The sequence below is a fragment of the Pan troglodytes genome, chromosome 21, assembly GCF_028858775.2.
Source record: "Pan troglodytes isolate AG18354 chromosome 21, NHGRI_mPanTro3-v2.0_pri, whole genome shotgun sequence".
In the NCBI taxonomy this organism is placed as follows: Eukaryota; Metazoa; Chordata; class Mammalia; order Primates; family Hominidae; genus Pan; species Pan troglodytes.
The window spans coordinates 56,191,214-56,216,654 of NC_072419.2; the positions used below are offsets into that span (position 1 = coordinate 56,191,214).

Sequence of the window (25,441 nt, forward strand, 5' to 3'; positions counted from 1 at the left end):
GAAGGGGCCTTCAGGCTTGGAAGCGCTTAGGCTTAGCTGAGCATCTGAGGAGCCGTCTGTCTGATGGGCACATGCCAACTCCTGCCCACTTTTAGTGCAAAAAGATTGCAAATGTTGCAGATGAGTCCTGGAAACTGGTGAAGAGAAGAGTATTGAGATGGAGGGGCAGTAGGAATCCCAAATGATTTTCCTTCTGAAACAAGACTCAAGAAGTGTGAAGTGCAAGGTTCCTGCTCAGCAAGCTATAGGTCCGACAGGTGAGGTCCCTGAATTGTCACTAGGTTAGCAGTCTGCAGGCACACAGACCTCGACACCCGCGCTCACCCCCTAAGTGCACACTGGAGGTAGGTGTATAGATAGTTACTGCAGGGAAGACAGTGGCTCTCCACCAGCTCAAGAAAAGGAGGCTTCATGTCTGTTCCTCCCTGCCCCAAACTCTCCTCTCCCCTCGGGCCGTAGTGAGTGGAGGATACAACACGAATGGGCGCGAGGCCCTCCCTTGGAAGACTAAAGAACCCAGGGCATTTAATAAATAGCTACATAATTCATTTTTTTAACCACGTTGAAACACACAGCAAGTTGAATATTTATTTAAAAATAAATCTCAAAAATATCTATTGACAGTACAGTAAGAGGGGCATGTGCAAACAACAGAAAGGGGGAAGTCAGTCCTGCTGTGGGAAGCCCACACATCAGTGTGTTGGAGCAAAGTTCACGAAGGCCATGGGCTGACTGAGCTGTGGTGTACGAAATGACATTCAGCTAATACTGGACTCGGTTCACCTTTGACACCTGGAGAGGTGGGGAAGCCAGGGGGTGGGGAGTCCAGCTGGGGATCCTTGTGTTTAGGAAGGGGGCGGCCAAGGGATGAGCCTTTGGGAGAGGCCCCGTGTGGCAGGAGGGCTCATTTCACAAGCCAACAGGCCTCTAGCTCGCCGCTCCAGGTGGATGTTTGGTGACCTGAAGGGCCCTTCCCAGTCCAAGTTGGCTTTGCAATGGGAGGGGTAGGTGTGGCGAGGGTCCCAGAGACAGAAATCCTCTTTAAAGGAAAAAACAAAACAACAAAACAAAACCCCAAAAAAAGAACCAACTGAACAGGGAGTGGAGAGATTAGCAAAATGAATCTGAACGGAAGTGCCACCTTCTCCCTTGTCAGACAACAAAGCAGCCATTGGTTGAGACATCTGAGTCGCTAAGTGAACTCCCACGTGGACACAGCCAGCCCACGATCTCTGCCACCTACATGGTCAAGTGCAGGCCTCCGCCTCTGAGATCAATGCGTTAGTACTTCTTCACCGTGAAACCCGAAAGGTCGGTTGATGTAGCCCTTGGAGCTGGAAGGGGCGAGGCCGGTCTATCTGTACACGAGATGGGAGAGCTGGGTGGACTTGTAGTTCAGCTGGTTGTTGGGCATGAACTTGTGCAGCTCACTCTTTTTGTAGCAGGGGTCATAATGGTAAGCGCTGAGGCAGGCGTCACATGAGACTTTTGAACACTGGGTGCAGGTGTTGGTGGCGCCTGGGCGGTTGCAGAAGCCACAGCGGGAAGTGGGCGTGGTGGAGGGCTTGGATTTGGAGTGAAGGTGCGGGAGGCGGTCGAGGCCCTGAGTCTGGCCTGGGTACTTCTCCCGCAGAGATGCCCCGTGGGCCAGGCTGTCATGAGTGGAGGCCTTGCTGGGGAAGGCGCTGGGCTTGGAAGCTGGAGGACAGGTGAGCAGGCTGTCACAGCGCTGGCAGAGGGAGGAGCTGCAGGACAGCCCGCAGCTTTGGCACTTGGAGAGGGCGGACTCTTTGGCAGGGGGCGAGCGCTTGTGGTAGAGGGAGTGGGCATCGTTTCTGAGCAGCCACACATCCGGCCGCAGAGCATCCTGCCGACGGTAGGTGGCCCTGGGTTCAGAGTCTGTGTACAGATCCACGTCATCCTGAGTGGAGAAGTAGGTACCGCGCAGCAGGGCCGGGCCGTTGCTGGGGGAGGCGGGTGGAAGCACATCCGGGCTGCCGTGGGGGGAGCTGGCCATGGTCAGCAGCGAAGGGGATGGGCGGATGATCTCATCCTTGAGGTCGTCCCCCACATCCGTTGCCACAGGCTCCTTCCGAAGACTCAATGAGGCCTTCAGGGGTGGCTTCCGGCTCTCCCAGTAGCTGTCATAGGCATCCACTGACCTCGAGGGCTTGGTCACGCGGGGCTTGTAGTAGTCCTTGGCCGCCCGCTCGCTGGCCGACTTCTGGAGTGCCACTCGTGACATGGAGGCCGTCAGGTGCTCCCGGCCCTCCGCCCGCCGCCGCAGGGCGTCCGAGCAGCCGCGCACATCCTCTGCACTGCTCTTGCGCTCGCTCACAATGTCCAGCTCGGAGTAGCCCTTGTCCTTCACTTGTGAGTGGATTTCTAGCATCTGCTCACACTCGACTTTGGCCAGAAAGAGCTCAAAGGAGACCATCTTCACCTGGAGGGTCTCCACGAGCTCTCTGAGCTTGTATGCAGTGCCCAGCTCAGGTGTGTAGCCCATGCAGCTCAGGATGGCTCGGATGTCCTCTTCCAGTAATGTCGACTTGACATAATAAACAAAAGGGCCCGTGTAGGTCTAGAAGGGAGGGAGTAGAAAAGAAAGGTGGGGTTTTCTGTCAGAGACACAAGACAGAGACTATGTCAAAGCAAAGGATGTCCAGCTCTGAAGTGGGGCGGCGGGGAGAGGGCAGGGCAGGGAAGGATCTCGACAGCCTCACCCTGCGGGAGGCAGAAGACGCAGGGGCTGGGGCTTGCTAAGCACTCAGGAATTGTGCAAGGAAATGACCCAGCAGCTCCTTTTTTTTTTTTTGAGATGGAGTCTCGCTCTGTCACCCAGGCTGGAGTGCAGTGTCGGGATCTTGGCTCACTGCAACCTCCGCCTCCTGGGTTCAAGCGATTCTCCTGCCTCAGCCTCCTGAGTAGCTGGGATTACAGGCGCCCGCCAACACGCCCAGCTAATTTTTCTGTTTTTAGTAGAGACAGGGTTTCACCGTGCTGGTCAAGCTGGTCTCAAACTCCTGACCTCGTGATCCGCCCGCCTCGGCCTCCCAGTGTGCTGGGATTACAGGTGTGAGCCACCGCGCCTGGCAGCAGCTACTTTCTTAAACACAGGAAGCAAAACCTCTCACTTCCTAGTGGGGCATGAAGACTCTACTCCATATGAAGAGGGAGCCTGGGCAAACATGGCTGAATAAAGGGGCCAGATTACAGGCAGAACGCGATGACAATCAGAACATTCCTCTCTGGTATTTCCATGAGGGGCTGAGTAACACGGCAGACTGAAGGGCCTGGCTAGGTGACAGCTCTCCTGTGCCATCCCCTCTCTTGATTACCACTCCTCCCATGGCAGAATGAAGAAGCCTGGCTAGGTGACAGCTCTCCTGTGCCATCCCCCGCGTGGTCTGATTCAGGATCCCTCTCTCAATTCCCCCTCCTCCTCTACTGTTCCCACTTAGTACAGAACACCCCTCAGCTTGCTGGGACCGCTGAGAAGCTTCCTAACTGCTCTCCCCATCCCTCCCACCTCCCCCCACCCCTCTACAGCCTACTTCCCATACCACAGCCAGAATGACCCTCTTCAGATGCAAGCCAGATCCCACACTGCCTCCTTCCCCGCCTACTCAGAACAAATCCAAGCCTTGCCCTGGGCCACAAGACCCTGCATAACCTGGCTGCCCCTGCCTTCCCAGCTTCTCTGCTTAAGGTGTGGCAGCCGGGCCAGAAACGGTTCAGAGGTGATGCTGGAGAGACGGGGAAGGTTCGGAGCCCGGAAGGATCTGAGAGCAGAGGATGGATGGGATCAGACTGGCATAGCCTCTCAGGAGGGACTGCCAGGGGCAGGAAGAGAGAAGGAGGGCCTGTATGGAGGCTGCTCCAGGACCTCACCTTGATGCTTCTGAATTCCTTCTTCCACGGGTAGAGGAAGAGGTTGATGCCCACCGTCTCCAGCATGCTGAAGGCGCTGTGCAGAGCCCGCAGGCTGGAGGAGCTGAGCGAGCGCAAGGAGCTCTCCACCACCTCGTAGAACTGGATCAGCCGGAATCGATAAAAGGGATCCACCTTGTGCAGGCTGAGCAGGGTCGAGGCTGCCACCCGCAGGCACTCATCGCTGCCAGGCCGCTGCCTGCTGGTGGTGGTATCCACTTTGCTCTCATGGAACTGCACGTACTTCCGAAATAAGTCATCCTTGAATTTAGTATCCATTGAACTGGGCTTCCCCATCCGATCGAGGGGGGCTACCTTATCTCCTCCATGGCTTCTGGATTAGAGGCAGGGACATCACTAAAAGCATGGACATGTTGCTGCCTGGACCAGCAGAGTGCTCTGGAAGGAGGGGAACAAGAAGCATGTCATTCCTCGATACGGTCGCGCTTCGGCTTCAGGTCGCTGAGGCAAAATGAACAGCAGAACTGGCCTGGGCTACACTGGACCCCAGCAGCACACTACAGAGCATGTACTACAAGCAGGGTTACAACAGAGGCCAGAGAGAGATGGACCTTGACTTTGTTGTGCTCACAAATGAAAAATACGATTAATATTCCTGAAAGAGAAATTCGGGTGAGTACAGCAGGGGCTCCTGTCCTGGTTTCGTTGGGGAAGGGCGAGTTTAGGAAAGCCCTCTTGAGACAGCAACAGACCTGAAGGATGAGGAGTTTGCCAGGCCAAGAGGCCGGGGAAGGAGTCGCAGTAGAGGAAGGCCCTGAGCTAATAGTACCAGAGGCTCCAGACACGTGACGAGCTTCACACACACTAACTCGCTTACTTTTTTTTTGAGACGGATCCTTGCTCTGTAGCCCAGGCTGGAGTGCAGTGGCGTGATCTCAGCTCACTGCAACCTCCGCCTCCCAGGTTCAAGCGATTCTCCTGCCTCAGCCTCCCAAGTAGCTGGGATTACAGGCACCTGCCACCACGCCTGGTTAATTTTTGTATTTTTAGTCAAGATGGGGTTTCACCATGTTGGCCAGGCTGGTCTCGAACTCCTGACCTCAAGTGATCCACCAGCCTCGGCCTCCCAAAGTGCCAGGATTACAGGTGTGAGCCCCCATACCCAGCCTCACTTTTTCTTCTTAAACAATCCTAGGAGAGAGACGCTACAGGCAGCCCCAGTGGACCATGTGCAAACTGAGACACAGACATTAGAAACTGCTCAAGGTAGGCCAGGCACAGTGGCTCACACCTGTAATTCCTGAACTTTGGGAGGCTGACGGGGGAGGATGGCTTGAGTCCAGGAGCTCGAGACCAGCCTGGGAAACACGGTGAAACCACGTCTCTACAAAAATACAAAAAAATTTTTAAGAAAAAGAAACTGTCCAAGGTTATAGAACTCTCAGGAGGCAGAGAAGCTGAGCTCAGAACCCAGGCAATCTGGCTCCAAAGTCCATGCCCTTACCCACCACACCCTGCTTTCCTGAGGCAGGAAGCCTGGAACAGTAACAGAACTGCAGCCAGTGAGGCCGAGGCCACGAGGGCAGGGGCATGAGGAGAGGCAGATGCCAGCATCAGCGGGACCCTCAGCCCCAAGGCCGCAAGAGCACGTTCAGAATTCGATATTTTATACAAAGAGCCATGTGAAGCCACTGAAGAGTTTACAGCGAGGGGAGAGAGATACGGTCTTATTTACAATTTTCAAAAGAGGCCACCGTGGCTACCGGCCCCTGGAGTGCTGTTACCGGCCTTTGACAGCCTGCGGCCCCTTTATCACCAGAGCGCTTGACAGCCCCCTGTTGGGAGAGGATAGAATGTTCTGAGCTGGGACACAGGCTTTATACAATCTTGTCATCTGCTTAGCCACTTGTTAGTAGAACAGGCACAGATCCAGCAATATTCTTGTCACCACAATGCTGGGAGCGAATCCGGATTAATGGAGGGACACTGCCAGGGCCAGGGGAGACAACACGCGCAGGGTCACGGACACGGGGTCCAAGGCCAGGCACCTGCGAGCGAGGCCAGGGCTGCTTCTCCAGGTTACTTGGGCAAATTGCTCCACCTCCCTGGGTGTCGGTTTTCTCCTATAAAACGGGGTTAATAATAGCGCCTCTGTCCAGAGCTGGCGAGAGGATTATGCATGATGGAATATGAAGCTGCTCAGAGAGCCGGCTCGGGGAAGTCCTTGATGGCCATTGCTGTTGTCTGAAGGTGCTGTACCCCTAAGTGGACAGGCCTTCTCTGAGTGGGGCAAATACCTCTGACTGGGTGGTAGATGTGCATTTTCACATGCTCTGGTCCTGCTGCTCCTGCCCAGAAGCTCCGTGGGTGCAGGCCTGTGACCATCTTGCTCAGTAAGGTGACCTGTGTGCTTCATGTCTGCTGAGTGTGGGAGACAGCAAGGGGCTGAGAGAAGCTGCAGCAGGACTGGGCCTGGCATGTGGGGGACTCCTTTAGCAGACCTGTGTTCAGCTAGGAAGGTCCTACGAGCCCAGCAACTATCAGGAGGTCAACAAAATCATCCTCATCTCAAAGAGCCAGTAGTCTGGCTCCTCCACGGATTTTGTCCCCAGGAGGAGACTCCTGGGAGTACTAATGGTGCGGTGAGAGGTGGGATGTGTAGCAAAACTAGGGACACAGAGAGGCCACTGTCTCCAACACACTGCACTGCTGAGGGAGCCCAGTGCTACAGCGACAAATAAGGCTGAGGAGTACAGGAGGCAAACACATCCACTTAGGGGCCAGGTGCGGGGGCTCACGCCTGTAATCCCTGAACTTTGGAAGGCCAAGGCAGGAGGATTGCTCAAGGCCAGGAGTTCGAGACCAGCCTGGGCAACATAGCAATACCCTGTCTTTACAAAAGAAAACAAAATCCACTTGGGATAAAATTCTGCCTCATGAAGATTCTCATCATTCAGGCCTCAGCTCAAACATCAGCCTCTAGAGGTACCACCCTATCTCACCTTCCCAGTTCCACATTGTCACATTCTCCTACGATAACCACAATCTGAAACTATCAACTTCATTCATTTATTAGCTTCCTCTCTTTGTCCACCCCTCACCCTCCCTGGTAAGCTGGTAAGCTCGTGGTAAGCTCCATAAAGGCAAGGACCATGTCTGTGTTGTTCACCACGATGCCTAACACAGAGCCTGCCTGTGCTTGATAAAGTAGGTGAAATGGATGCTGCAGCCAGGCACGGTGGCTCACGCCTGTAATCTTAGCACTTTGGGAGGCCGAGGCAGGTGGATTGCCTGAGCTCAGGAGTTCGAGACCAGCCTGGGCAACACAGTGAAACCCCGTCTCTACCAAAATTAAAAAAAAAATTAGACAGGTGTGGCAGCATGCGCCTGTAATCACAGCTACTCGGGAGGCTGAGGCAGAATTGCTAGAACCCAGGAGGCGGAGGCTGCAGTGAGCCGAGATCGCCCCATTGCACTCCAGCCTGGTCAACAGAGCGAGACTCCGTCTCTAAAAAAAAAAAGAAAAAGAAAAGAAAAAAAGAGAAATGGATGCTGCAAAGGATGTCTGCATTCACGATGCCATCACTTTAGTTTCTCATTGGTACCTCCCAAGAATCCTGGGAGATCAGCTGGAGAGCAAAGAAACGGGCTCAGAAAGATGGCATGAGGTACGACAAGTAGCTCAAGGTTAGCAGATGATGGACCTGATAATCCAAGCCTGGCCTTCTGACTTGGAACCTGTATTCCTCTCACCACCCCACGATTCCCATGTCCAGCAAGCATTTCTGCAGCCCCCACCCTCTGCCTGAGCTGGACCCAGTCGGGGAATGGGGATGGGTGGGACAGGTAGAGGACAGCAATAAAGGAGACACATCCTGCCTGCAGCTCTAGCTGGAAGAGCATACCACCTAGTATCAAAGTAGGTATGTGCTCTAACTTCATACTGTTCTGTCCATAAAAAAATAAACAATTTAAAATGTATATTCTCTTAAAAAATAAAAATATAGGCCAGGCGCAGTGGCTCATGCCTGTAATCCTACAACTCTGGGAGGCCAAGGTGGGTGGATCGCCTGAGATTGGGAGTTTGAGACTAGCCTGGCCAACATAGCGAAACCCCGCCTCTACTAAAAATACAAAAATTAGCTGGGCGAACACCTGTAATCCCAGCTACTCAGGAGGCTGAGGCAGGAGAATGGCGTGAACCCAGGAGGGAGAGGTTGCAGTGAGCTGAGATCGTGCCATTGCACTCCAGCCTGGGCAACAGAGCAAAAACTCCATCTCTACATAAATAAATGTATTGCACCACTGGAGAGGATAGTCACACATGCATTTACCATTCTTGACTTATCTAAGAGAAGCTGCCATCACGCCTCTGGCCCCAGGGTCTGTTTTTTGGTAGTCTGAGAACCATTCAAACACAGAGACATTAAGCTTCCGAATACTGCTGTAATTTTTCTCCAAGGAAGTCAGCCTTGAACTCAAAGAGACTGATTTTTTACAAAGTCAGCCAGTCTCAAGCTCGGCTCAGCGTCTGCTGCTCTATAATCGCACCACAGTCCACACCCTTGTTTGTTGCTGAAAAACAATAAATAAAGGAAAGGGATCCAAACAGCCCAGCTGATGTTCAAAATACTCACAATAAGGACAGGAAGCCTATCTAAAACAAATCTCAAACCAACCTGGGTAGGTGAGGGAAAAGGCGGAAGAAAGTAAAAGCTAAAAGATAATTAAGGGCAAGACAAGCCTGGACAACATAGTTAGACTCCGTCTCTACAAAAAAAAAATTAGGTGGGTGTGGTGACACGCACCTGTAGTCTTAGCTACTTGGGAGTCTGAGGTGGGGGGATCCACTGAGCCCAGGAGTTTGAGGCTGCAGTGAGCTATGATGGCACCACTGCACTCCGGCCTGGGTGACAGAGCAAGACCTTGTCTCAATCAGTCAATAAGGAAAGGAAAGAAAGAGACTAACAATTACTGAGGTTCTACTATGTGCTAAGCATTGGGCTTCCCACTTTACCTACATCATCCCATTTAATCCTCACAACTCTATAAGGAAAACAGGCTCTCCCATTAAAACAACCTGCCCAACAGAGTTTGAAAGGGTCAGAGCTGGAATCTGAACTCTTGTTGGGAGGCCCTTGATGCCTGGGCTTTCTCCAATTTACCTCACTCATTTATTGTTACATCAGTACCATTTACCAAGGGATTACTGTGTGGCATCCCTCTGCTAACTGCTCTGTGAAAACCAACGAAATCCACAGGATAGATCCAAGGTTAAAGAGGAAACTGAGGCTCGGAGAGGCCAACTCACTTACCGTAAGTCGTAAGGCTAGGAAGAAGTGGATCTGAGCTCTGAACCTAGGTCTAACGCCAAAACTCCGACTCTTGCAAAGCCATCCTGCTGCATCTGCTGGACAGCTCTACTCGAAAGTGTCTGGCTAAGTTAGAATGCCTTATGGCGGCGCAAGCAGAGTTGAGTTACAAAAATTCCTGTAGTAGCAAAATTCCCATCTTCCCACACCGAATGGGGCTAGGAGAGCTAATCTCTATATGATGTAAGCTCAAGGGCCAAGGAAAGAGGCTGGTCAGAGACATCGGCCAGTGATGAAGCAGCTGACATCATCCCTGCTGAAAACATTTTCTGAGAATACAAGATGCCTTGTAGCTGGTCATAGCTGGTGTTTTTTCTGAGCACAGAGCCAGCAATTCATTCCCAGCACTCTGCAAGAACAACAAAATACGCTCTCTGCAAAAACATCGTGGTTACAGGAGACCGAGACAGCCCAGCGACAGAAGCTGTTAATTTCTCCAAGCAACCCAAGGATTGGAACGCCAAACCGTGCCAGTCTCGTGGAAAAAAAAAAAAAAAAAAAAACCCAAAAAACAAAAAAACAGCACTGTGAATATCCTGAACACAGAGACAGGCAGGTGCCCAGAGTCAACGGCTCCAGTCAGCACCTCCTGCACCCACAATCTAGGTACCTTCTTGAAAAGCAAGTCAATGGAAAAAGAGATACTGCACAGTCAGGGAGGCAGTGGCTTCTTTAGTTATTTTTTGAACATCTAAGAGGAAAGCTGTATCTGTTTAGAGTCCCACTGCATGGAAGTGAAGTGATTCCGAGTAGCTAAGCATTAGCTTGGCTTTACCTCAGCTGGCCCATTCAAGCAGAAATGTTCCCCAAGCAGCATTTGAAGGCGCCCCCTCTCTGCACAGGCAGAGCTATTTTGGTCTGTGCACTGCCCCTGTCCACAGGTTTACACATCCCTGGTCTAGCTCCATCAGCCTCCAAACAGGAGACGGGGAAGTCAGTTCAACCCCCTCCACCTCCCCACCCACACCAATGCACTCGTTCCAAGCAAGAGGCTCCGAGAAACATCCAAGGCACCTTCCACTGGCTGTGAAACACCAGAAGGTCCCCACACTCCTACTAGATTCCAAAGAAATTCACACAGAGTCCTTCCAAACCTCTGAAAATAACCTCAGCGGTGCTGAAAGAAGCTTCCCTAGTGGCAGCTGCCTCTCTCGGAGAAGCTCTGAAGGAAGCTGTTTCCCTCCCTGCAGGGGACAGAAGCTGGCGGCTGCTAAGTCCCAGCTCGGTCATTCCTACAGCCTCGGGGGGCCACGTCAGTTGTGAAAAACAGCCCAGTCTCAAATTCTGGCCCCCCCTACGGGTTCGTGAATTGAATGAACTAACAGGAACTATCACTTATTGGACGCCTGCTGTATGCCAGAGGTCCTGCATGATCTCATTCCATCTCCACTCCAGCCCTAGCAACCAGGTTCAATCACTTAAATAGGCAACTGAGGCTCTTAAGATGAAGTGACTTATCCAAGGTCACACAGTGAGTACAAACCCAGGTGTGCCGCCAGAGCCTGAACTGGGAACCCCTGCGCGGTAACTGCCTCGTGGCGAAATTGGGGTGTCCTCCTGTTTGGCCAGTCGCCGAAGAGGGGTGTTCCTCTTGAGCGGCCCTGAGCCACCCTCGGCGGGTCCCAGGAGCCTGCGAGGCAGCTCCCGGGAGAATGGGGATCCTGAGGATAGGCTGGGGGTCCCGGGAGCGCCGAAACAGCGGGCCCACCTGTAGTCCTGCCTGCCGTGAGGGTACCCCGCTCCCGGGCCAGCCGAGCCCTGCCGCTGTCTGGCGCCCCCTCCGCCTGGGGAAGCCCCGAAGGCAGTTTCCGCCCGCGGCCGCCCGTCACTCACCCTGACACTGCCGCCGAGGACGGCCCGGCCGAGGGAAGCAAGCGAGAGGCGCGGCTGCCGCCGGAGCCGGGCCCCGTCGGGCTCTAGCCTCTCCGGCCGGCTGCAGGGGTACTGAGACCAGTACCCGGGGGCCAGCAGCGACCCGGAAACACTCGGCCCGGAAATGATGTCACCAGGAGGCGGGCCCGAAGAGAGGGTGGACCACGGCTGCGCGCTGGCTCCGGGAAGCGGTCGATGCCCGCGGCCGACGGAGACTACAACCCAGAGGCGGAGGACAAAGCGGAAGGCCGAAGAGCGAGGACGAAACCGGCGGAACCGCACTTTGGAGCCTAACGAGCCATCGCTGCGTCTGAGACTGGGACCCGGAAGTAAACAGGCCGGACGTGACGCAAGCCGCTCGGCCTAGGGATGGTGGCTGGCCGGGTTGTCATGGAAACCGCTCCGGAGCCGGGAGCTGGGAGCTATGAGTGCTGACTGCGTGAACTCGGCCTCCACTTCCCGGACCTGCCACTTATCATGATCCACGAGCTGTACTCATGACTCCGCACAAGCAAGCAGGGGCTGACGGTCGGATCCCTCGCCCCCATTTTACGGACAGAAGTACCGAGGCTCAAAGAGAGCCAGTGAGATGCTGAAATCACGCGTGATTGGAATCCAGCCTTGCTAGGGCTGCGGGTGTTACGGGCCGTGGGCGGCGGTTAAGAGCGTGGGTTCTATTTTTAGTTTTGCCACTTACTAGCTGTGTGACCTTGGACAAGTTACCTAACCTCTCTGAGCCTCAGCTTTCTAACCTGTAATATTAAATAATAAAGCCAGGCGTGGTGGCACGCGACTGTAGTCCCAGCTAGTCGGGAGGCTGAGGCGAGAGGATGGCTTGCTCCCAGGTGTTCGAGACCAACCTGGGCAACATAACGAGGCCACGTCTCTTAAAAAAAAAAAAAAAAAAAGCCGGGCACGGCGGCTCACGCCTGTAATCCCAGCACTTTCGGATAAACTATATATATATATAATCTGACATCCCCACCAGACCCTGAGCTTCTTATTCATCTATTTCCCCCCGAGCTCTGCACATGTCTGATAAGGAGGCACACAACAGATGTTCATTGATTGTAGGATTCTCACTCTGAGTCTTGGTGACCCCAGCTAAAACCGGTGGGGCTTGTGTGATGAGTCAGTGACACAATACTGGGAAACGTTTGGAGAACCAGCAATCTGCTGTCCAAACAGTAGCATTACTGTGTTTACCTGTCGTTGCCTGAGCACCGCTCAAGGTCCCTGTGTTCTTTATCAGCTCATGTTTAAGCTCCTCTCTTAATTATCTGCAATGTGATGATGTTCACAGGAATTCCTTCTGAGACAAACTGTCCCACCTTAAGTCTGCCTCTTACAGCAACTCAGCACTCTGGTTTGGTAGCTCTTACAATATTGCATTTTCACGTGGGGCTGCTTAAAAAAGTCCCCTCCAGCTCTGTGGGTCTGTGACAGGCAAAAGAGAAACAAAGATTTTGAAGAAGGGCTTTACCAGTAGGAAACCCTGGTCATCGAAACTTGGTGGTATCTACTATCAGAAAAGACCCAAAGTCTCCAAAGACAGTCACATTTCTCAGTTTTTTTTTTTTGTTTTTTTTGTTTGTTTTGTTTTTTTGAGACGGAGTCTCGCTCTGTCACCCAGGCTGGAGTGCAGTGGCACGATCTCAGCTCACTGCAAGCTCCGCCTCCTGGGTTCACGCCATTCTCCTGCCTCAGCCTCCGGAGTAGCTGGGACTACCGGCACGCGCCACCACGCCTGGCTAATTTTTTGTATTTTTAGTAGAGACGGGGTTTCACCAAGGTGGTCAGGATGGTCTCCATCTCTTGACCTCGTGATCCGCCCACCTCGGCCTCCCAAAGTGCTGGGATTACAGGCGTGAGCCACTGTGTCCGGCCATGTTTCTCATCTTTTAAACACAGTTGAAGGCTTGTGATTTCTCTACTTGGTGATGTAGAAATGACAGGAGCGTCCTTTCCCGACTTTATTATATAATGATTAGCAGATTATGTAAGGGTCACGTGACAATGATTAGGCACTTCTACTTCCGAAGAGCCAACAACACGAACAATCTACCTACCTCTTTCTATTTTTTAGTTTTTTTTTCCATCACCAAAGTAATACATGATTCCAACAATACAGAGGAGTATAGAACAAAAAGCAAAACAGAAAAGCTACCCCATGACCCAGCAATTGGATTTCTCAAAATCTGCTAGAGAAACATACACTGTGCCCAAAGAGACCTGTTGCATCATTGTTTCTAATGCAAAAGCAGTAATAGGAAATATTTAAATCTCCATCACTGGGGTAATGGTATATCCATACTAACAAATACTGTGGATCACTTAAAAAGGGTGATGCATGGCCGGGCGCGGTGGCTTAAGCCTGTAATCCCAGCACTTTGGGAGGCCGAGGTGGGCAAATCACGAGGTCAAGAGGTCGAGACCATCCTGGCTAACACGGTGAAACCCTGTCTCTACTAAAAATACAAAAATTAGCCGGGTGTGGTAGCGGGCGCGGTAGCGGGCGCCTGTAGTCCCAGCTACTCGGGAGGCTGAGGCAGGAGAATGGCATGAACCTGGGAGGCAGAGGTTGCAGTGAACCGAGATGGCACCGCTGCACTCCAGCCTGGGCTACAGAGTGAGACTCTGTCTCAAAAAAACAAAACAAAAAAAGTCAACTGGGGACAGGAACACAGATACAGATATCTGTCTTTCATTCCACAAACACACATTTATGTGATCTGTATTAATATCTTTCTCCCCTAGAAGTCAGTGAACTCCATGAGGACAAAACTATGTCTGTTTTGTTCACAATTATATTACTACTACCTGACATATATGCACTACCTAGCATGCAATAGGTTGTTCAACATAATTTGTTTCTGACCAGAATTTTCACTGAATACCTACCATGTGCCAAGTTTGATGTCAGATTTTTTTTTTTAATTGAGACAGGGTCTCTCACTCTGTCACCCTGTCTGGAGTGTAGTGGCATGATCATAGCTCACTGCAGCCTCAACCTCCTAGGCTCAAGCGATCCTCCCACCTTAGCCTCCTGAGTGGCGGGGACCACAGTTGCACACCACCACATCTGGCTAATTTTGTTAACTGTTTTGTAGAGGGAGGGTCTCGCAATTTTGCCAAGGCTGCTCTCAAACTCCTGGGCTCAAGTGATCCTCCCACCTTGGCTTCCCAAGGTGCTGGGATTACAGGCATGAGTCACCATGCCCAGCCTGATGTTAGGTTTAAAGGGCATAACTGTGAGTGAGACAGACACAGTTCCTGCCCTCACAGAGCATCCAGCCTCCTTAACAGAAAGAGAATATTCATAACATAGGAGTAGGATTAATAAAACCCTAGAATTCAGGATAGAAGATGGTAAATGATATGAGAGGGGTATAGAGCTTAGAGCATGGAGAAGTGACCTCTGACAGGGTAAATGAAGGATAGCCTCCAGGAGGAAGTAGCATTTGAGCTGGGCTTTGAGTGACCTGGACCTGTGAGGCTGTCCAGCTTTCCTTCCAGCTGGAGTAAAGGGAGCAATCAAAGGCAAGGACCTGAGATCAAAAACTCGGCTACCTGTGGCTGGGCTCAGTGGCACAAGCCTGTAATCCCAGCAATTTGGGAGGCCGAGGCAGGCGGATCTCCTGAGGCCCAGAGTTTGAGACCAGCCTGACCAATACAGTGAAACCCCATCTGTACTAAAACCACAAAAATTAGCCAGCCTGTAGTAGTGCCCACCTGTGGTCCCAGCTACTCAGGAGGCTGAGGCTGGAGAATCGCTTAAATCTGGGAGGCGGAGGTGGCAGTGAGCCAAGATCACGCTACTGCACTCTAGCCTGGGACACAGAGGGAGACCCTGTCTCAAAAAAGCAAAAACAAAAACAAAAAACAAAAACACAAACTCAGCTACCTGCAAGCACATAATGTGGGCAAATACGAGGTACTAGAGTACTATAGCCTCACACTGCGTAGGACCAGAAATGAGTAACGTAATCCAACATGGTACCTGGCTCACAGTAGGCATCCAATAAGTACTTCAGTGAGAAAACAAATATTGTTGAATTCCTTCCATGCTTCAGCTGACTTGTGGCCAAGATCCCCGCTCACCAGGCATGACCAGATACTCTGATTTTTGGAGAGGAGTTAGAGATCCAGATTGTTTGTTTATTTATTTATTTAAAGATAAGGTCTTGATCTGTCATCCAGACTGGAGTACAGTGGCATGATCATGGCTCACTGCAACCTCAAACTTCTGGACTCAAGGGATCCTCCCACCCCAGCCTCCCACACAGCTGGGACTACAGGCTCATGCCATCATGCCCAGTTAATTATTTTCTGAAGACATGGGATCTTGCTGTGTTGCCCAGGGTGGTCTCAAACTCCTAGCCTCAGGTGATCCTCCCACTTCGACCCACCAAAGTGCTGGGATTACAGGCACCAGCCACTGCGTCCAGCCTGGAATCCAGATTTTTAAATAAAATTTCTTAATTATAAACAATATTTGTAAATATACCTCCTGTTTCTACCTGTTGAGAGGGCCTAGAAGAAATGGCACACCTGTAGCAACAAGCACGTAGACTAAGACTAACCAGATCTTAGTCCATGGAACCAGGGCTTCCTGGAGAAATGGCTGATTCCCAGGGGTAGGTCAGGGAAATTACAACATGAGGTTGGAACATGTTATTGAGCCAGAAAGTAGGAAGTGCCCAAAGAATGATGGGACGTGTTGAAAGCACACAAAAGCCAGGATGGAGGGTCCCTATTGGCCAGATATGGGGCAATGTGAGTATCGAAATAAATAATAATAACAGATTATAATAACTTAATTGTGAGGAGAGAAGTTATGAGCCCATACTAATGCTAAACATAAAATATCATGCTTCAGCCAGGCATGGTGGCTCATGCCTGTAATCCCAGCACTTTGGGAGGCCGAGGCAGGTAGATCATCTGAGGTCAGGAGCCTGGTCAACATGGTGAAACCCCATCTCTAGAAAAATACAAAACAAAATTAGCTGGGCATGATGGTGGGTGCTTGTAATCCCAGCTACTTGGGAGGCTGAGGCAGGAGAATTACTTGAACCCAGAAGGTGGAGGTTGCAGGGAGCTGAGATTGCACCATTGCACTCCAGCCTGGGTGACAGAGCGAGACTCTGTCTCAAAAACAACAACAACAACCATGTTTTATTTTTTATTTTTTAGGCTAGTCAAGTGAAGCAATGGGAATGGAGAAGAAACAAATCTATAACTGGTTGTGATGAATTAGTTGTAAGCACCACTGCAATTGGACCAGTCAATACCATGGTTATCACAGGAGCGTGGCTGAGGCTGTGTTTGGCCCTGGGTGCCAGGTCTGCACCCTGCACTAAGGATGGGTGAGGAACGACAGGCAGTCGAGCTGGTTGGTGCTACAGGTAACGATAGTACCTACCAAAATACAGGTTAAATGAGATAGTCCTTGTGACATGATAACATGTTAATTACTCAATTAGCATTAGCTATCATTAATCAATCTTTTTATATGTTTTAAAGCCTAGAGAAGCACTTTATCCACAGTGGCTGCTTATTACATTTATTACATTTCTCTTGATTGAATGAAATGATACAGTTTTGCTAACTACTAGCTCTTACTTCCCATACTGTTTTCTTTTCAGGATCCTCACTCTGATCTAAGAGCATAATTTAATTGTGTTGTCAGACAGCTTATCTTCAGGGTTATGACATGGAGTCAGACTGCCTGGGACATCATATTTATTTATTTATTTATTTATTTATTGAGACAGGGTCTCTCTCTGTCGCCCAGGCTAGAGTGCAGTGGTGCCATCTTGGCTCACTGCAACCTCCACCTCCCAGGCTTAAGCGATCCTCCTACCTCAGCCTCCCAAGTAACTGGGACTACAGGCGTGCGCCACCATGCCCTTGTATTTTTTGTAGAGACAGGATTTATTCATGTTGCCCAGGCTGGTCTCAAACTCCTGAGTTCAAGCAATCCACCCGCCTTGGCCTCCCAAAGTGCTGGGATTACAGGCGTGAGCCACTGTGCCCAGCCTCATCATCTTTCTAAGCCTCAGTTTCCCCACCTGTAAAATGGAGCTGATCATAGTATCTTCTTCATAAGGTTATTTTGCATATTGAATGGGATAACATGTGCAAAGAAGTTCCCCCAGTGCCTGGAAGGCAGTGATCCTGCAGCAAATGTTATCCACGATTAGGATTCTTGTTGTCCCACATGAATTTGCTGGGTGCTACAGATTCTGTCTGGCTCCCAAAGCTCAGAATTCATCCTGGCCTCCCACGGGTGGAGGCAGGGTTTGGGGGAGGTTTGTAACTCTAAAGATGGCACGTCTTGAACTGAAAGCTGGCGCTGTCAAGCTTCTTCACAATCAGTAAGAACGGCTTTCTTCCCCCTTTTCCCTAAATAGAAACCCAACTGCCAATCGCTTTAAAGTCTTCATGTCTGCAGCAGGAGCAACCCACGAGTCCAAAGGTGAGGCAGCTGGCAGAGGGCTGTTGTTAGTGGGATCCACCCAGCCCAGCCCAGCTCCAAGGAGACACACTTCATGGGACTGGATGTGGGCAACTCAGCATTTCTTCCTTATGATTCTTAATTGCTCCTGAAAACAGTAACCCCAAAGTTACGAGCCCCAGTGTGTACTATAACAGTCTCTTAAAGTACTGGGTTTCAGGGCTGGGCACAGTGGCTCACTTGTGTAATCCCAGCACTTTGGGAGGCCAAGGCAGGCGGATCACTTGAGGTCAGGAGTTCCAGACCAGCCTGGCCAACATAGTGAAACACCATCTCTAGTAAAAATACTAAAATTAGCCGGGCATGGTGGCGCATGCCTGTAATCTCAGCTACTTGGGAGGCTGAGGCAGGAGAATTGCTTGAACCAGGAGGCGGAGGTTGTAGTGAGCCGAGATTGCACCACTGCACTCCAGCCTGGGCAACAGAGTGAGACTCCATCGCAAAAAAAAAAAAAAAAAGTATTGGGTCTTAGAAGACGGCTTGCTGGAAGCAAACATCTTTGTCCTTCCCTCTCCCTTGAAGCAAGCAAAGGAAAGCCACACACAGGTTGTCCTTATTACATAGCAACATTATCCCTAGACCAGAAGTCGAAGTAGGCTCTGGAGCCGAAAGGCTTAAGTTCAGATCCTAGCCCTGCCGCTTTCCATCTGTGTGACCTTGGACAAGCTAACTAACCTCTCTGGGACTGCCTCTATTTCCTTATCAGTAAAATGGGATTAATAGTACCCCTGAGGATTATTGAGAGATTAAATGAGCTAATAATATACGATGCCAAGTGCAGAGTGAGCATTCAACACAAGCTAGATATGACTGACTCAGTCACAGGGCTTGCCAGGCTGGGGTGTAGAGTCAGCCTCAGACCAATGGGGAACATAATGGGACTTATGCCATTATGGTCAGGCCTTGACACCTTGCATTTATGCTGCTCAAAAGAGTAGGATTTTGACTAGGGGCCATGGCTCACGCATGTAATCCCAATGCTTTGAGAGGGTGAAACTGGAGGATTGCTTGAGGCCAGAAGTTGGAGACCAGTCTAGGCTACATAGTAAAGCCCCATCTCTCCAAAAAATTTTAAAAATTAGGTAGACACGTAGCATGAGCCCATAGTCCTAGCTACTGGGGAGGCTGAGGTGGGAGAATCTCTTGAGCCCAAGAGTTTGAGGTTACAGTGAACTGTGATGGCACCACTGCACTCCAGCCTCAGCAACAGAGTGAGACCCTGTCTCTAAAAAAAAAAATAAGTTAAAAAAAGTGTAGAATTGTATAATATCCAGAATATATGAAGAATTTCTATAACTCAACAACAAATAGACAACCCAATTTAAAAATGGGCAAAGGTGGCTGGGCATGGTGGCTCACACCTGTAATCCCAGCACTTTCGGAAGCCAAGGGGGGTAGATCATTTGAGCTCAAGAGTTCAAGACCAGCCTGGCCATCATGGCAAAATCCCATCTCTACTAAAAATACAAAAGTTGGCCGGGCACAGTGGCTCACACCTGTAATCCCAGCACTTTGGGAGGCCGAGGCAGGAGGATCACCTGAGGTCGGGAGTTCAAGACCAGCCTGGCCAACATGGTGAAACTCCATCTCTACTAGAAATACACCAGGAGCAGTGGATCATGCCTGTAATCCCAGCACTTTGGGAAGCCAAGGTGTGTGGATCACCTGAGTTTGGGAGTTCGAGACCAGTCTGGCCAACATAGTGAAACCCTGTCTCTACTAAAAAATACAAAAATTAGCCAGGCATGGTGGCATGTGCCTGTAATCCCAGTTACTTGGGAGGCTGAGGCAGGAGAATCGCTTGAACCCAGGAGGCGGAGGCTGCAGTGAGTCGAGATTTCGCCATTGCACTCCAGCCTGGGTGACAACAGTGAAACTCTGTCTGAAAAAAAATAATAAAAAAAAATTTTTTTAAATACAAAAATTAGCTGGGTGTAGTGGCAGGCCCCTGTAATCCCAGCTACTTGGGAGGCTGAGGTGAGAGAATCATGTGAACCTAGGAGGTGGAGGTTGCAGTGAGCCAAGATCTCACCATTGCACTCCAGTCTGGGCAACAGAGTGAGATTCTATCTCAAAATAAATAAATAAATAAAATTAAAAATGGGCAAAGGACTTGAATAGACATTTCTCCAAAGAAGATACACAGATGGCCAATAAGCATGTGAAAAGATGTGTGTCATCACTAATCTTTAGGGAAATGTAAATCAAAACCACAGTGAGATTCCACTTCAAACCCTCTAGGGTGGCTATAATAAAATGTTTTTGAAAAGGAAAATAACAAATGTTGGCAATGATGTAAAGAATGGAATACTCGTACTTGCTGGTGGGAATGTAAAATGGTGCAGCCACTGTATAGAACAGTCTGGCAGTTCCTCAAAAAGTTAAATACAGAATGACCATATGACTCAGCAATTCTGCTCCTAGGCATATGCCTGAAAGAATTGAAAATAAGGACTCAAAACAGACACTTGTACATCAGTGTTCATTGCAGTATTATTCACATTAGCCAAAAGCTAGAAACGACCCAAGTGTTTGCTGACAGATGAATGAATAAACAAAATGTGGTACATCCATGCAATGGAATATTATTCAGCCTTAAAAAGTGAGGAAATTCCAATGCTACATCATGGATAAACCTTAAAAATATTATGTTAAGTGAAAGAAGCCAGTCACAAAAGGACAAATATTGTGTGATTCCACTTAGATGAGATGTCTGTAATAGGCAAATTCATAGAGACAGAAAAAGGATTAGAGGTTACCAGTGGCTGGAGAGGGAGGAATGGGGAGCTATTTCTTATAGATGGAGTTTCTGTTTAGGTTGCTGAAAAAATTTTGGAAACAGAGGCGATGTTTGCACAACATTGTGAATGTAATTACTGCCACTAAAGTATATGCTTTATGGTGGTTAAAATGGCAATTTTTATGTTATGTATGTTATCACAATAAAAAAATTTTGGGGGGGCCAGGCCAGTGGCTCACACCTGTAATCCCAGCACTTTGGGAGGCTGAGGTGGGTGGATCACTTGAGGTCAGGAGTTCGAGACCAGCCTGGCCAACATGGTGAAACCCTGTCTCTACTAAAAATACAAAAAAAAAAATAGCTGGATCTCATGACACGCACCTGAAATCTCAGGTACTCGGGAGGCTGAGGCAGGAGAATTGCTTGAACCCAGGAGGTGGAGGTTGCAGTGAGCCACGATCACACCATTGGAATCCGTGCACTCCAGACTGGGCAACAGAGCAAGACCCTGTCTCAAAAAAAAAAAAATGGTGTGGCTGGGCACAGTGGCTCATGCCTGTAATTCCAGCACTTTGGGAAGCCAATCTGGGTGGATCATTTGATGTAAGGAGTTCGAGACCAGCCTGGCCAACATGGTGAAACCCTGTCTCTACTAAAAATACAAAAAAATTAGCTGGACGTGGTGGCACACACCTGAAATCCCAGCTACTAGGGAGGCTGAGGGAGAAGAATTACTTGAACCGGGAGGCAAAGTTTGCAGTGAGCCGAGATGGTACCACTGCACTCCAGCCTGGGAACAAAGTGAGACTCCATCTCAAAATAAATAAATAAATAAATAAATAACAGAAGATCTGGACAGACACTTCACAGAGGTAAAACATACAAAATGGCCAATAAACAAATGAAAAGGTACTCAACGTCATTAATCATTATGAAATCTAAAATTGCACAGTACCACTACACACTCACTAGAATGGCTAAAAGTATCTGACAACCAAATGTTGGTGAGGACGTGAAGCAACTCATACCTTGTTAGTGGTCATGGGAAATAGTTGGAAAATGGCTTGGTTTGGCAGTTTCTAATAAAATTAAACACACATTGGCCGGGCACGGTGGCTTATGCCTGTAATCCCAGCACTTTGAAAGGCCAAGGCGGGCAGATCACCTGAGATCAGGAGTTCAAGACCAGCCTGGCCAACATGGTGAAACCCCATCTCTACAAAAATACGAAAATTAGCCGGGCATGATGGCAGGTGTTTGTAATCCCAGCTACTCAGGAGGCTGGGGCGGAAGAATCGCTTGAACCCAGGAGGCGGAAGTTGCAGTGAGCCGAGATCGTGCCATTGCATTCCAGCCTGGGCAACAGCAAGACTCCATCTCAAAAACAAACAAACAAAACAAAACAAACAAACAAACAAACAAACAAAACAAAAAAAATTAAACACACATTTACGAAATGACCCGGAAATTCTACTTCTATGTGAATGCTTAGTTTTGAAATGTCTTGTTAATTGTGATGACTTTCTTCTATCCTTAGCCAATGTCTCAAGTCACAATATACACATGAGGTGCAGTTTATTGTAGATGAAGGTGGATTCAAATCCCCTATTTCAATGTCTTCTTGTTAGTATTCATTATTTGGTTGTAGTTCTTGTCAGATATTATGAGATCGTTATGTTTTTACCTCATTATGTGGCTGACCCTTGATATAATAGAAACTGTAAAATGCTATGAGCTGGTGGGATAACTGATGAAATGCAATTTTCTGGAGGCAGTTTTTTTTTAATTTTTTTTTTTTGAGACAGGCTCTCACTCTGTCGCGCAGGCTGGAGTGCAGTGGCGCAGTCTTGGCTCACTGCAACCTCTGCCTCCTGGGTTCAAGCGATTCTCCTGCCTTAGCCTCCTTAGTAGCTGGGATTAACAGGCATGCGCCACCACACCCGGCTAATTTTTGTATTTTTTTTGGTAGAGACCGGGGTTTCACCATGTTGGCCAGGCTGGTCTCAAACTCCTGACCTCAAGTGATACACCGGCCTCTGCCTCCCAAAGTGTTGGGATTACAGGCTTGAGCCGCTGCACCCTGCCAGGGGCCGCATTTTTATGTGATCATCCCCACGTGGCTTTCCTGTTTGAGACTGAATAATTCACTGTTACATTTCCAACACTTACCAGGATACTTAGCACATAGGGTTATTGGTTGAATGAATATTTACATGCCAGTGTCTCCTCTGTTAAGACTCCTTTTAGGCTGAGACTCTTTTTTTTTTTTAATTTTTGTTTTCAGGCAATGTACAGTAAGCCATGATGGGCAGAGGCAGGAAATACTTAGAGAACTGGAAAGAATAAAGGAGCCGGTGTTCTCTTCGCAGGGCCAGGTGAGTCTGTGAGATGCTCACACGCCCCCTGGTGGTGTCAGTAGGAATTCTTCCTGGCGCTCAGCAATTTGGCAATCTTGAAGAACCGGCTGAAATCAAGATGAAATTATCTGCCCACAGGTTTAAAAATGTAGCAATACATGATGGGGTAAATTATGCCTAACTTAGACAAGTATAGCGATAAATTTTACATGTGGACTGAGGCTGATAGAACTGTGACGCCTGAGAGTTACAGGATTTGAGGGCTGGAGTTACTTCCGATTCATCTTAACTGTTCCTAATGCATCATTGTTTATTTTTTCTTTTTTTAAGAGAAAAAAAAGTCACCCAGGCTGGAGTGCAATAGCACGATCATGGCTCATTGCAGCCTCAACGTCCTGGGGTCAAGCAGTCCTCCTCAGCCTCCCCAAGTGCTGAGCCCACATGTGCATGCCCCTATGCCCAGATATTTTTTGTATTTTTTGTAGGGATGGGATCTCGCTATGTTGCCCAGGGTGGTCTTGAACTCCTGGGCTCCAGGCAATTGCCTTAGCCTCTCAAAGTGCTGGGATTACAGATGTAAGCCACCTCACCTGGTCCCGAATTTTTAATTAAAAAGTGGTGCATGAACTTGATATAAATATTTAGACAACACAAGAGGAAACAGAAGGAGAAGTCTTTCTCCAGGCCCAGAACCTAAGACCCAGTCCCTTAGCTCCCCTTTTGTTTTTTGGTTGTTTGTTTGTTTCTTTTCATATAAAATAGAGACAGGGTCTTGCCATGTTTCCCAGGCTGGTCTCAAACCGCCAGGTTCAAGTGATCCACCTGCCTTAGCCTCCCAAAGTGCTGGGATTACAGGCGTGACCCACCACACCCGGGCCATTTTCCCTTTCTAATAGGAACCATTGGTACCAGATTCTCAGAAATCTTCCCAGGAGGCCGGGCGCGGTGGCTCACGCCTGTAATCCCAGAACTTTGGGAGGCCGAGGCGGGTGGATCACCTGAGGTCAGGAGTTCGAGACCAGCCTGGCCAACATGGTGAAATCCCGTCTCTACTAAAAATATAAAAAAATTAGCCGGGCGTGGTAGTGGGCGCCTGTAATCCCAGCTACTCGGGAAGCTGAGGCAGGAGAATTGCTTGAACCCAGGAGATGGAGGTTGCAGTGAGCCAACATGGTCCCACTGCACTCCAGCCTGGGTGAGAGTGAGACTCCGTCTCAGAAAAAAAAAAAAAAAAATCTTTCCAGTAGGGCAATTGACTCATCCTGTTTTGCCCGGGACTTTCCCAGTTTTGGCACTGAAAGTCTCACATCCTGGGAAACCCCTCACTCCCAGGCAAACCTGGACACTTGGTCACCCTACTTTCCAAAGGCATCTATTTATCATATACAAACATATACATATATTAGTTGCATTACTTGGCATCTTGATGTTGTTTTAATTAAAAATATTTTTTGGGCCAGTTGCAGTGGCTCACACCTGTAATCCCAGCACTTTGGGAGGCCAAGGTGGGCAGATCACTTGAGGTCAGGAGTTCAAGACCAGCCTGGCCAACATGGTGAAACCCCGTCTCTACTAAAAATACAAAAGTTAGCCAGGTGCAGTGGCGCGTGCCTGTAATTCCAGCTACTCGAGAGGCTGAGGTAGGAGAATCTCTTGAACCCAGGAGGCAGAGGTTGCAGCGAGGTGAGATCGTGCCACTGCACTCCAGTCTGGGTGACAGAGTGAGACTCCATTTTAAAAAAAAGTTATATATATATATGTGAAATGATTCAATATCAGCTTCATATTTATTTAACAAATATTTATGTAATTACCTAGCATGCACCAGGCATTATTTTGGAAGCTGAAGATACAGCAGTAAACAAAATTGACAAAACCTCCTGACCTCATGGAATTGATATACTAGTAATTATATCTATTGCATTTATTTAATCACCCCCCAATCATCATTTTGGTTGCTTCCAGTATCTTCCTAGTGTGACAACGCTGTCCTGGATATCCGTGTGCATGTAGCTGTCTCACATGCATGAGGGTATCTATAGCAGCGCTGTCCAATAGATCTTCCTGCGACGATGGAAATGTTCTGTGTCTGATCTTTTCAATATGTAGCCACGAGTCACTTGTGGCTATTGAGCACTAGACATATGGCTAGTAAGACTGGGGAATAGAATTTTATATTTTATTTAGTTGTTTTGTTTTGTTTTGTTTTGAGACAAAGTCTTGCTCTGTCGCGCAGGCTGGAGTGCAGTGGCGCAGTCTCAGCTCACTGCAAGCTCCGCCTCCCGGCTTCACGCCATTCTCCTCCCTCAGCCTTCCGAGTAGCTGGGACTACAGGCGCCCGCCACCACGCCCGGCTAATTTTTTTTGTATTTTTTAGTAGAGACGGGGTTTCACTGTGTTAGCCAGGATGGTCTCGATCTCCTGCCCTCATGATCCATCCACCTCGGCCTTCCAAAGTGCTGGGGTTACAGGTGTGAGCCACTGCGCCTGGCCTTTTTTTTTTTTTTTTTTGAGAAAGGGTCTCTGTCAGTCAGGCTGGAATGCAGTGGCACAATCATGTTTCACTGCAGCCTCGATCTCTAGAGCTTAAGCAATCCTCCCACTTCAGCCTCCTGAGTAGCTGGGACCACAAGTGTGCACCACCACACGTAGCTAGTTTTTTTAATGTAGAGATGGCGGGGTCTTGCTATGT

General features: G+C 49.4%; 1 protein-coding gene and 1 long non-coding RNA gene across 4 annotated transcripts; one reads left to right on the plus strand and one right to left on the minus strand.

Moving 5' to 3' along the window:
* Positions 1-574: 574 nt before the first annotated feature.
* SPATA2 (spermatogenesis associated 2) lies at positions 575-11,789 on the minus strand. Of its 3 annotated transcripts, none has more exons than XM_001167299.7 (3): positions 11,097-11,789; positions 3,892-4,329; positions 575-2,581 (listed from the first exon to the last, which is right to left on the minus strand). In XM_001167299.7, the coding sequence occupies exons 2-3, from the start codon at positions 4,225-4,227 to the stop codon at positions 1,355-1,357; spliced, it is 1,563 nt and encodes a 520-aa protein (XP_001167299.1). In that variant the 5' UTR covers positions 4,228-4,329; positions 11,097-11,789; the 3' UTR covers positions 575-1,354. The 3 variants fall into 3 exon arrangements, with proteins under 3 accessions (XP_001167299.1, XP_009435686.1, XP_003317053.1); XM_009437411.5 differs by having other exon boundaries at positions 10,972-11,248; XM_003317005.7 differs by lacking the exon at positions 11,097-11,789 and adding an exon at positions 9,207-9,343.
* LOC107970053 (uncharacterized) lies at positions 11,271-23,967 on the plus strand. The gene is made up of 3 exons (XR_001712288.3): positions 11,271-11,802; positions 16,329-16,540; positions 22,677-23,967. It is a non-coding gene; the product is annotated as an uncharacterized LOC107970053 (long non-coding RNA).
* Positions 23,968-25,441: the final 1,474 nt, after the last annotated feature.

Excerpts from the sequence above, each read along its gene's own strand:
- SPATA2 (XM_001167299.7), bottom strand. The coding sequence starts at position 4,227 with ATGGGGAAGCCCAGTTCAATGGATACTAAATTCAAGGATGACTTATTT. Across the intron at positions 2,582-3,891 it reads AGGAATTCAGAAGCATCAAG|ACCTACACGGGCCCTTTTGT; the intron begins GTGAGGTCCTGG and ends CCTCCCTTCTAG.